Source organism: Malaclemys terrapin, chromosome 3 (genome assembly GCF_027887155.1).
Source record: "Malaclemys terrapin pileata isolate rMalTer1 chromosome 3, rMalTer1.hap1, whole genome shotgun sequence".
Lineage (NCBI taxonomy): Eukaryota > Metazoa > Chordata > Testudines > Emydidae > Malaclemys > Malaclemys terrapin.
The window spans coordinates 151,176,433-151,189,617 of NC_071507.1; the positions used below are offsets into that span (position 1 = coordinate 151,176,433).

The 13,185-nt window shown below is 41.9% G+C and overlaps 1 protein-coding gene across 1 annotated transcript in view; it reads right to left on the reverse strand.

Annotated features, from left to right (window-relative positions):
* Positions 1-5,383: 5,383 nt before the first annotated feature.
* The window catches only part of DDX43 (DEAD-box helicase 43), a 52,568-nt gene continuing 44,766 nt past the window's right edge, over positions 5,384-13,185 (reverse strand). Inside the window, exons 13-15 of the mRNA XM_054023976.1 lie at positions 11,011-11,124; positions 10,125-10,259; positions 5,384-5,534 (exon numbers count right to left, since the gene is read on the reverse strand). Coding sequence (XP_053879951.1) covers positions 5,384-5,534; positions 10,125-10,259; positions 11,011-11,124 — 400 coding nt within the window. The remainder of the gene's footprint in view (positions 5,535-10,124; positions 10,260-11,010; positions 11,125-13,185) is intronic.

Consider the following 13,185-nt stretch of genomic DNA (forward strand, 5'->3'; position numbering starts at 1 on the left):
TTCATAGATCCAGTCAAAGATGTATTTTAGTCATTTCTGGTTTAAATTGAGATCCCTTCCCTTTATAACTCACTTATCCTCCACCATTCCCAAGTCCAGGGTCGTATATACTGACCCAATAGCAGATCTTGAAAACTAGAGCCAATCAACAATTTTAAGCATCATTTTCGTTCTCAGTGACCCAGAATTAGTAAAGTTTGACTACATTTATTTCAGAAGCATTTTGGCTGTAGAGCAGTGTTATGAATGTGAACCTTCAACCAAAGAGAGACTGCACTGTACTGCAAACTCCTCAAAATACTTTCCTCTGTCCACCAGCATCATCTCTGTTCTGCTCAGGTTCAGCTTCATCTAGGTATTCTTCATCCAAGCACTGAGCCATCTTGGTTGTAGTGGTATGTTCATGTTGTGAAAGATAAGTAGAGCAGTGTTTCATCTGCATATTGCTGGCACTTAAGTTGATGTCAGACTAGTTCACCTATTAGAAAAATGTAGATAATGAAAAGGACAGGAGAGAGAATTGATCCTTGTGGAACCCTGTAAGTGAGGGGTTTAGTGGTGGAGAAGCATCACTACTTTTTGGGTGTGTCCCTCCAGGAAGGACTCAAACAATTTTAGTGCATTATCCTGGACTCCTGCCACAATTCTCAGGTGAGACAGCAGTATCTCATGATCAACAGTGTCAAATGCTGTAGAGAGGTCCAGGATGAGAATGCATGTCTGTCCACTAACAGCAGATCATCCATTAGTGCCAATAAGTTTGAGTTTTATGTCCCAGCTTTAATCCACACAGGTATGTCTAGAATGTTAGCTTCAGTTAAATGAGCTTGTAGTTGGCCTTTTGCCAGCTTCTCTATGAGCTTGCTCATGAATGGGAGGTTTGACACTTGGCAATAGTTGGCAAGAACTGAAGTATCCACGGTGGGTCTCTTCAGTGTTGGTCTGATTGAGTGTTTGAAAGAAGAAGAGTATCTCTGATGAGGTGTCAGCACTTTTAGACAAGAGTGGCACTAGGTGTTTATGACTCTCTCAAGAGTAGGGGGTTGGGATTCACAAAGCTTGAGCTGGGACTTCTCTAGGGTACCTAGAACTTCTTGAAGAGGGAGTGTAATGAACTCTGGGAATGTAGCTGGGAACGTTCGTTGGTGGGTGCAGGCAGAGTGGATCCATGCGGTTTGAAAAGGCTTCCTAAATGTGAGAGATCTTTTCTGGAAATTCAGATGATCGTTCTTTGCAGCAATTGTTGCTCGGTAGGGTTTGGCAGTCTCAATGGAGGCTGATATGGAGGTTTTTTGGCCTGTACTATAGCCTAAACGTAAGCTTTAAGAATTTGTTAGGACACAGGCAATAAAGAAAAAAAAAAAATGTATGGAAGCCTGTGGCCTGTCCATGACTTTACTAAAAATAAATGGGGGGGAGGGCAGGGCTAGGTAGGGGGAAAGAATGATAGCTGTAGTCCCATGGGGTGGGGGGGACTAACAGGCAGAGCCCCCTGCCATGGTGGGGAGCACAGCCCCAGCGGGGACACAGCACCCCCCGCTCAAGCTGGCTGCAAGCCATGGGGCAGAGGCGCATGGCCGCAGCCGCCGCCCCGGCCATAGCCCCCGCCGCAAGCCACAGGGAAGGAGCTGCATGGTCCTGGTTTCAGACCCAGTTGCAGTGCAGAGACACAGTCCCGCCTCCAGCTCTGCCTTCAGCCCCTGACAATTGATGCCGAAGAAGTCACAGAGGTTCAGTAAAGTCACAGAATCCGTGACTGCGGTGACTAAATTTTAGCCTTAGTAATGATTCATCAAATCCTCAGTTCCTCTTCCTGTGAGCGGGGTACTGTTGCCCCTCACCAAGCTTTATAACATAGGTCCCCAAAATGAAGGGTGTGCCCCCCAGGGGGGAAAAGAAGGAATGTTCAGGGGGCCATGGAGGGGCCCAGGCCAGCTCCCATGAGGGGCGGGGTGAGAGCACCAACCAGCCCGGTTCTACACCCCCAACTCTGCTCCAGCCCCACCTGTGACCCCGGCTCCACTCCCAGCACCAGCCTTGCTCCCCACACCCGACCACAGCCCTGGCCTGTTTCCATCCCCCAGCTGCAGGTCCATTCTTGGCCCCGGTCCTGCCCCCCCCCAGTCACGGCTCAGTTCTCAGTCCCAGACCCACCCCAGCTGCAGCCTCAGCCTTGGCCCCCTTACTCCTGCCACACCCCCCCTTGTGTGCTGTGGTCCTGTTCCCGGCCCCTGAGAAGGGTGTGGATAGGAGTAAGGGGGAGCCATAACCATGAAAAGTTTGGGGACAACTGCTTTAGAATTTGGAGTCCACAAGTCTTTGTGGTTGAATCAGGATCATTTGTCTTTCTTATTGCCTGGATGCTGGAAAGTCTGGGAATTGGTCCTGCTTTGAGCAGGGGGTTGGACTAGATGACCTCTTGAGGTCCCTTCCAACTCTGATATTCTATGATTCTAAGTCTCGGACCACGCCCTTAATCAGGTGATGCTCTGTCCAAGATTGTGGCTGAACTGTAATGATCTTTATATCCAGGACAAAGATCAGGTTCAGGGTATGTAGAAGCTGAAGGTTTCCTTTTCTGGAAGATGTCTCTTCTTCCGAGATTCCAAGCATCTTTGCCTGAAAAAGAAGCTCGGCCATGATCTTTGTGTGGTACAAGATTGCGGTCTTCCCTGTTTCCTCTAGCAGCTGGTGTGTATATGCCTAGCAATTGGAGCCTGGGCTGGGATTCTAAAGTGCAGAGCACCAGCTGCCTTTGTGATAAAGAGTGCAGAGTCTTTGAAAGGGAGCTCTTCAATTGCTGTCTGCACCTCCCAACCATGCAGTGTCAAAGACCATAACTAGGATGCTATCCTTATGGTGACAGAAATTGCTATGTATCTAGCCATTGTACTGGAGGCATCTAAAGTGGCCTGGAAAGATGTTAGGACTACCAACTGCCCCTCAGAAAATTTATGACTTGCACTTTTTCTTGCTCTCCTGAAGACTATTATTAGCAAAGTCTAAGACCCTGCACCAGTTCAAGTAATTGTATCTTACTAACAAAGGGTAATGGCAATTTTTAATTGCAGGCTAATTGATCAGTAATTACAGACACTTTGGCCTCCTGCCTTTTGGTGTAATTTTTGGTTGCTACTTTCTATTTCTCTCATTGGCCACCAGGACTTTCTATTTCTCTCAAGAAAGTGAATCTGGTACACAAGATATTATGGGTACCATCCTCCTCTGAGAGTATCTAATACAGTTTATCTGCCTTCTTAGATATCAGTGCAATGATGTTTGAGTGTTCCAGATGTCCTCTGCCAGTTCCAACAAGGCTTCATTGATAGACATACTCCATGCATAGTCGCCAGGGATTACGCAAGAGCTTGCAGGAGCTCTCCAGTACCACTCCACAGGAGTTTCTATTCAATTTTCTATATGGTGGACCAAGTCCTGAAACTTTTATAATTTGTTGAGAGGGAGCTGAAGGAACCATTGCCTCACCTGGTGATGAAGAAGCAGCAGCCACAGACGGACTGAGCACCCATGGAAGGATACTTTTCTTTTGATATCTCTGATAGGTGCTCAGTGTGTTGCAGTGCAGTTTGAGAAACAATACCTTAAGAAGGTACAGGAGAAATGGTCCTAATTCTGAGCGGGTGCAGATGCAGGTTGTCCCAATTGTTGTGAACCCGGCATTCCAGCAGGACCAGCAGTCTGTTAGAGGGGAAAAGGCCCAGAGCCAAGGTGGATGTCACCAAAAAAGACTGCCTGTCTCTGTAACCCCTAGATCTTGACAGTGGCTCTCAAATCTGAGTCTTAAGGGTCATATGAATATGACTTTAGGGAATTAATCAGGAGATTATTCTTTATTTTGATTTGAATCAGATAAAGAGACGAAGCACTCCTCATCCAAAAGAGGGATTACCTTGTTTGGGTATCTTAGAATCCACCCCCAAATGTGGCTCAACCTGTGCTGAAGAGGTACTCAGAACCACAGCAGCAGTAGTAGCTGGCATTGTAGAAGAGACACGCAGGACCAAGGACAGCAACAGTGACTCTGGTTCAGCTGATACTTGGTGGTCTCCCACTAGTGCAAGTGATCTCAGTTCAAAAAAATATTAACCCTCTTCTCCACTTCTCAAGGTATAGCATCACAGTGTACTCTGCTGATGAATCATCAGTACTGCACTCTCTGTACCACCCAAAGATGGTGCAAAGGGTCCAGTATTGCTCCCTTGGGGGTCCAGTAGTACCTGATCCAGGCAATGAAGCCCCCTTAGACAGGGAGTAGTAAGGCAATTTCAACCACTTTACTCAGGTCTGCAGCAGGTGATCTACCTTTATGCTTCTCAGAGAAGTGATGATCTTTTCTACCCCATCAAAGTTTACTTGGGGATCTAAACAGTCCTACCAGAGTCCACAGCCAGGATTCTCTTGGAGGATGGGGCTCAGGAATTAGCTGCTGATCTAAAGCTTTACTAGAGCACTTCTGGACCTAGGGTGAGCTTTTTGGGGGTGGGGGGGACGGGACAGGAAAGTTTCTTTGCTTGCACAGATCTACGGCAAGCTACAGAGCAGTCTAAAAGGAAGTTTGAGGTGAGCCTCTCTCAACTTCTGGTCCTTTTTGAAAAGGACTACAGATGGAAAAAACTTATTGAGTATGTCCTTTCTCTGAGACAAAATAAACATCTTGTGTGGCCATCATTAAGCAGCATGGGAGAGTAGGGGCAGGTTTTAAAGTCAGGAGACTTAGTTCAGTTATAATTCCCTGTATCAAGGGAAAAAATGTTTTCCCTTGAAGAAGAAAAATAATTATACCTAATATTCCTCACCATAATCCTAATCCTTGCACACATATTTACAAGTACCTACAAGGAAAACAGTTTACACAAGTGCATTGAGGCCTGGACACTGCCAAGGTTTCATCTCAGAGCCACAAGTAATAAGAAGGAAATTAGGGACAGCTGAGCCCGCTCCACCCTTTAAGCCTGTGAACTAAACAGAAGGACACTCAGGTATGCACGGCCCTAGTGGATGCTGCTGGCCAAAAGACAGGGCACATGCATACCAAGAGTGGATTACCTACGGACAATCATGTAACAAATCCTTTTCGGAAAACTCAGTCCACTCCCTTGTATAGTCCTTTTTCACTGCTCAGCTGAAGGGCTTAATTGAAGTTAGGCAGACTCTGCCATACTGAATAGCAACAGCCTCTTTTGGCTTCTCTTTTTACAACTGAGGTAAAATACCATTGCCAGAATGTCCAATCTCAGATTTTTTTTTGAAGGCTGGAGGGCCCAAGCTCCCAATTTTCCCAGTGAAACTACAAACGATACGGTTAAGAACGGGCTTCTCAGTAAGCTTCTCCCCTATGCTAAAATACCATTTCAAATGGGATCTAGTCATATTTAAACAATTGAGAGCTATGTACACATTGCCCTGCTAAGGTAAATATTCTTACTTGATTTGCTCTTTCAAGAATGCTGATCAGCTCAGATGCAATCCTCCAGTCATTCCTAGTGACAAGCGTTACAGCCTCCCCTGTGCGTCTAAGAGAAAAATATATTCTTACTCTTCAAGAGAAGAGAAAACTACATTGTTGGACACGTCCTACCAGTATATGCTTGAAACAGTAACAGAATTAACTTCAGAGGATACACCTGTTCCTACAGCCAAGCCAAGCCAAGCCCAAAAAAAAAAAAAAAAAAAAAAAAAAAATCTGATGCCAATCCATTTTGAAGGAGACTAGATGTCTGTTTAGAAACAGAGTGTAGAACTTCAGCAAACTAGAATAAAGGCATAAGAAGCTAACCTTGTTCAAGGAGAGGAGAAAGTCAGAAGCGCAAAGTATTGAGATTTCAGAAATAACTTTGCAATTTGTAAATTAAGTTTTTATTAACAGAACTGGTGGAAAAGGCTAGATTCCTCAATGGTGTTGCTTTTACTATGTAAACTGATTTATTTCTGCCCCATTAACATCTTTAGGCCTGGTACTTAATTCATTCGCGTAGAAAACTCATTTAACAATTCATTTCTGAATATGGTATGTCTATACCTATAATGGACCACTTTGAAAAAGGTTAACATTTAGTACAACACTAACAAACACTAATCTGAAGTCTCCTAGAAAACTAAACATTGAGCACATTAAGCCAAACTCAGAAAAGCACAAAATGGACCCACAAGTGGTTGGGTGAATGCACACATTGCAAGAGCAGCCTGCATGTTCATATTCTGTGTAGCCTGAAATGATCTCTTCCCTTCTCCCAACAAATTATTCCAGTCAGAAGCAGGAATAATCTATTGGGGAAAATGAAGTGTTTAGTGACAATCCAAGGGGTGAAACATGGTAATAAACCCATAAACAGGGGTACTACAACCTGGCCTCTGTCCTGCTCCTGTCAGCGCTATTACTTGATGAAGTACCCTCTCTACTGGCCTAAAGCCAAAGAAGAGAGCAGACAATTTCTCTGAGCAATTTACAATAGCTCCAAGGCACTACCAGTGATTGGTGTCTTCTCATGCTGCTGGTCACTGGTTTTCAGAATTTGGCCCATGTCTCCTGTATGGTTTTTCCTCACAGAATGGAATTTTTGTGCACAAGCTTTCCAAGCAGACAATTACTGTCACACTGCCTGGGCTAGGAAGAGACTGGACTTCTTTCTGCTTCACCTGTAGATCCTAGAAAATGTTTTCTAGCTTCATAGTTACTCCTCTGCAGCAACAGCAATGAATTGGTACATTAAAAAAAAAAAAAAAAAAAGTCGGCAGCTATGCAATCAGTTTTGGCAATCTGCTACTGAATCCTCTGTCCTGCTTCTAGACTTTTAAACCTCTTCAGATTCAGCTGTACAGAGCAGAAACATATATACACATTTAAAAGAGCTCACTCCTAAGTCTCATCCACATTAGGCACAAATGAGTTAACAGACATTTTACATTCTTATGTTCTGTCCATAAACAATTTGCAAAAAGACCATAGCTTTATGGGTTACAACAGTAGTGCTGCATTAAATGTTCCCTAAACACTCTTACTACTAACCACTTATGTGTTTCATCTGGAGATCTTACAGCACTAATTAACCAAGTAGATCATCACCATTTTACAAATGGGAAATGGAGGCACAAAGGTTAAGTGACTTGCCCTACATTAAAGAGCAACTGAATGTCAGAACTGAAATCAGAAATCTGGTCCTATGATTTCTAGTCCATGTCTCATCAACTGGACCGTGCTGCAAGACACGTTGACCACTTTCAAATTTCTTTACTTCCTCTTATTGCTGGAGAATGTCATTTATGAAATTTGAAGTATGAAAATCAATAAGAAAGTCTTTACAGCCAGTTCTCATTCTGCTTAATACTACTTTAAAAAGGATGAAGTTTACATAGTAAAGTGTTTTTTCTGACATTGAAATATTGTAACCATATACATCAATAGCTTAAAAGCAGTGCAATTTCCATATATAAAGAGATCTAAAATAAATATATATTCCATATCTGTAAGAACCAATCTGTACAATGCATTAAAATGAACTCCCTAGAATAAAATCCAAGAAACATACTAATATAGAAGCATTAGGAAAACGCCTATCAACAAAGCTCCAACCCATCAGAGGCTCAGTATAGCCTTCTTAGGCAAACCGCACCTGTCTTATGTTGCCTCAGTAAAGCATCTTCATTAGCAACGGCTGTTCCTTTTTGTTAAATCAGAAGTTCCCAAACTGGATCACAACCCCAAATGGAGTAACTCCATCAGCAGATGGGGTTGTGGTAATCCCAAGTATGCAGAGGTTGCTGTTTTGCAAAATGGTGCCCACCGCACAGCATGACACCACACATGCAAGGTCACACCACATAGAGGATGTTTTTAGCTCCGCAAAATGGCATCCTCCATAGTGTGACCTCCTCTATGTGATGTGATCTTGCACGTGTGCATGAGGTCACACTGCACAGAGGATGCAGTTTTTAAATGGCATCCTCCCTGTTGTCTGGGGAAGCAATACATGTGAAAACGAGGTCATGTAGGGAAAATGGGATAACTGCCATAATGAGGGTCACCACCCCATAATGCTCATGATTTCTTTTGGGATGAATAATACTATATAAATGTAAAGTTATAATATTCTCTTCCGCCATTATTATTTGATTAAGGTAGAATGGGAACAGGTTTAGAGCCCCACTGTACTGCCAGTGATAGTCATGAAACTGGAGCAAAATGGCTACAACTACCTGCAAGAAGTTCAGAAATACCAAGTATGTTTTCAAATTCCACCTCCCAGTTTACTATGGGGACAAATACTTACTCTGTGATCTTTCATTTGACTTCTGGGGGAATTCCACACCAAAAAAATTAAAAATTCTGCAAAATTCTGCACATTTTGTCAAAATAAACACAATATAATCATGCCTGTTTCAATTATCTTGGTAATTTATTTCAAAATATCTGTCAGCAAGTATGTCTAACAATACAGAGCAAAAAAAAAAAAAGATTCTGGTAATGTTTTTTTGACAAATAGATGCCTTGTTAGGCGTATTAATACAGAACTCTGTATAATTCATTTAAATTACAATACAGAACTGTATTTCCTGCACCTGTCAAAAGCAGTGCAAAGGTTTGGGGGAGTCAGAAATAACAGAGGAGCTGAGGGAGAGGGGAGGGGCCTAGGAGTGAACTTGGAGGGTGTTAGGTGTGGGTGGGAGGTTTTTCTTTGGGGTGTGTGTGGGATTGTTAGGGTGTTGGAAAGCCTCCCCCATGCAGATCCTGGCTGACCACAAGCCTCTCCTATTCAGTCAGGCACATCTGCCCCTGTCCCCGCACCCCTTATCCCCATGGGTCTCTGCAGCCCCACTTCCCCATCCCCAGGCTCAACACTGTCACCCCACTAGCTCCTGAGCCCATGCTCCAGTCTGTGCCCTCCCACTAGCCATTCTCAACCTCAGTCTGTGATCCCCCAGCAGTTCTGTGTGCCCCACTCTGTCCTAACCTGGCTCCACAGGCAGGGTGCTGTGATGAACTTCTACTCTTGGGGGAATTCTGCAGCACTGGGCATGGAATTTTGAATTTTCCTGCATAAAATACATTTTGCCTAAGAAATGCTGCAGGTCTGCCTTTTGCCCACCAGAGGCCGCTGTGGCACTAGAAGAGCCAGCATGAATGCAGCAGTCTGTTCTGGCGCCACAGCGGCCTCAGGTGGGAAAAAACAGAACTGCTGCACTTCTTAGGCAAAATGTTTTTTTTTAGCAAGACAGAGGACTGCTGCACGTCCGCAGATGCGCAAAAATCCCTAAGGAGTATCATTTGCAGTAAGAACAATTGACATCTTAATTTTAAACATACTTCAAAATCATAATTATATCTTTAATGGAGAGAGAGTTTCCCTATGAACTTAATCACTTCCTGCATACAGAGTTTTAAATGGCACTTGTTTTATAGGCATTATTGGCACACTTTTTATGGCTCAAGGCTAAGAAGAAATCAGAAACTAGCTGCAGTCTTTATATCACAAATACCATATATCACCAAATGCTGACAGAAGGCTATATAGAAAGTATGTTTTTTCATCATCATATTTCTTTTGTTAAATTTCTGGAGTTAATCTGGCATTCAAACCTTTCTTTGAAGCCAACAAGCTGTATGACTGTAGTAAGGTGAAACTCTTGACATTCAAAGTGTGCTTGTTGATGGAATTCCTAGGGAGCTGACTGAGAATTTTATACAGTAGTTATAATGTAGAATAGATTTAAGATAAGGAAATATTAATCTAGAACATCTTCAAAAATATGACTACTCAGGTTTAAACCCATTTTCATTTTTTGTTTATAACCCAAGTAATTAACAACCTCACACCAGAACTCTGATGTGCCTTTTGCTAACTGATTTCAAAACACACAATGCCAGAAGTGGAACATTAATATTTGAAATGTATCTTGGTATACACATCATATTCTGTAAGCATCGTTTACTGTTGATCTCACATTGCATCAGCAGTAAGATTTATATTATCTGTTGCTCTAACAACTTAGAAACCATATATTAAAAACGTACATTAAATAAAAATGTGAGTAATCCTCAGTAGCAAGCTTTACTGTCATTTTTAAAAGATGAGAGAATTTAGTTTATATGTAGAAAAACCACTTACCCTGCTCGTCCAGTACGACCTACTCTATGAACGTACTCTTCAATGTTCCGAGGGAAATCAAAATTGAAAACATGAGTAATATCCTGTACATCAAGTCCACGGGATGCTAAATCTGTAGCTATCAGTATTCTCACTCTTCCTGCAATAAGCATGTATGGAAAATATACATTGGTCTTTTATCTTGCTAATGTACAATACACAATCTATCCACCTTCCATGCTTATATGGCCTCCATTATCCTAGTATCAGAGTACCACACAATCCAACCTTTTTAGCCTCGCAGCATCAAGTGATTAAAGTAATTCCTATTACTACCAACATTTTACAGATGGGGAGCTGAGGCACAGAAAGACTTGCCCATCACACAAGAAATCTAGTTGATCAGCAAATTGAACCCAGATCTTCCAAGTCTCAAGTCAACATCCCAATGACTGGACTAGCCTTCATCTTAATGCCATTCTCCTTAGCAGGACACAATCATGGACCAGGTGGGGTTTACTACACGAAAACCACCACCCAACAAACATTTCATACTCAGATATCCTTCATTCTAACAAAATACTGTTTGTTTTTAAATTCCAAAATAAGAGAAGTCAGCAGTATTTTAAACTGTCATCTCATTTTCACTCATGGCCATTTCAATTTTCAACGGATAAAGCAACAACTTATCTCTTCTTTGTACCATGTTTTTCTAGCACTAGTATTTGGTACATTAATACAATTAAAAATATTGGGAGTCTTACTCCCACACATTTAACATTGAAGTTATTTTACTTTTAACTGCTCCGTGTTACAAAAACCATTATGCTACTGGTGTGGATATTAAGTTTTATACAGTAGATTCTGAAACTGCCAGGCTCAACAGAATAGCATTCAAGGGCAATACTTGCCTTTCTTAAAGTCATCCAAAGCTTGTTCTCGATCACACTGTTCTCTGTTGCCATGAAGAGACTGAACTGGAATTCCTTGGAGACTAAGATCACTTGATAAGTCATCAGCTCTAAAATTAGATAGAGGTACCTTTGAATACTTTAAAATGTTTGAGGAATGAACCACTAGAAAATAGGAATGCTTATGTTCATAACTATCTTAGACAAAAGTCTGCTCTAGTTAAGAAGACACTTATTGTGACAGTACTGGAAGTGAGCACACCTAAGCAAATATACATTTGGTGAACTCTTTCAAATGTCAATATCTGAATGCTCATTCAGATCAGAATTGTTGCCTAAATTTTGAGGGGCAGCTTGGGAGACAAACTAGAGTCTGACTGTAGATACTCGTATGGTCCCTATCTCAGTAGCATTTGAAACCTCCCATGTATGTATAGATTTATCCTTACAATAGCCTTGGAAGACAGAAAAAGAACTGTATCTAGGGATTTAGGGACTCTCTGAATACTACACAGGAAGTCTGTTGCAGAACCACAACAGAATTCCAATCGTGATCACCTTTAGAGAACGTGTGGAAAGAAAAAAACTAAACTAATGAAGCCTACTTCACACCTTTAGTAGCTCAAGAGCATATTAAAAACAAGCAGATACCATTTCAAGATTTCTCTCACTTTTGGCACACATGCAGACCATTTAATGGGTTCCCTGATCCTTTAATGGTAGAAAATGCTTCTTTGGCCCAGCGGGTACACTAATATTCTTTCTACAATGTACTTCATGAACACATATTGTGAAGGTCTTTTGCTACTTTCAGCTTCAGCTTACTATCTTGTTAAATAATGGAAAAGTTTCAAAGTATTTAGAATATGTTTAACAGAAGGTACCTTTATTATCGGTATTTGAAGGATAACTATTGGGATATTCCTCATGGGGATAAAACAGTTTCATATTTCCAATAACTCAATTCCAAGTGAGCATCCTTAAGAGAACTCACTGGCCAGGGGTGTTTTCCATACCAGTCCAGGAGTGTAGCTCTAGTTCGATGGCACGTACATTAGGAACGTGGTCTATCACTGAAAAATCTTTTATGTACACTCATACCACATACATCAATTGGATAGATTTTACTAACTTTTAATCAGGGAAGGAGGCTTTTCCCCAAATAGAAAGCCCTGGTCAGAGAATATTTCTCACCCCAAAATACCTTCCCACAGAACTCAGGAAAAACAAGACTAAATACTTTTAGTCTTATTACAAGTCATTTATTATGAACTGGAAGTGCTATATGCACTGCCGCACACCTTTATGCAGAGAGTAAACAAAAACCATAGACTTCTGCTTATAACAGAACTTGCTTTAAATAAAGTGGTTTCAGCTCTAAAATGCTACCAACTAATGAAGAGATCTAACTAACTGATATTGTATCTTACTCAGGATACTTCCCCTATCAATTAATTATAACAGAGCAAAGAATATGTGCAAGTGAAATGTTTTCTACTTCTAAATGAACATATATTGAGGAAAGCTCATGCCCCATTTTTACTTCCTTCAGTCAACATTCTACATTCTACATTGTTTTATAACAAAGGTTGTGCTAAACCCAATTTAAAGAAAATTCATACAGTCTTTTCAAAAATGACTCACACCTCTAGCTTTGTTTCGAGATAAGAAACTGCACTTCTGGTGTGGAGAACTGAACAGCTTCTGAACAAGGTAAAACTGCGCCAAGAAAACTAGTTATGACTAAAGTTAAGATTTTGTCAGTTATTTTTAGTAAAAGTCACGGACAGGTTGCAAGCAATAAACAAAAATTCATGGAAGCCCGTGACCTCTTTGACTTTTACTAAAAATAATGGGGGGGGGGGGGGGGAGAGGGAAGGAAGAGGGGGTCTGACTGAAGTCTGAGAGGGCAGGAAAATGAGAGCCTGAGCCCTGCCACGGGGGCGGTTGAGAGCTGCAGGGGCCTCCAGCCCCAGTGGAAGAGAGTTTCCCCTGCTGGCTGACAGCTCCGGCCCCACTGCCACAGGCTGTGACGGAAAAGGTCATGGATGTCTCTGGAGGTCACAGAATCTGTGACAATCTTAGCCTTAGTTATGATGTTCAGTTAGGACAGGATCTTCATATAGTATTCCCCAGTAAATATCTCATCCTGTTAGAGTTGGATAAAAAGG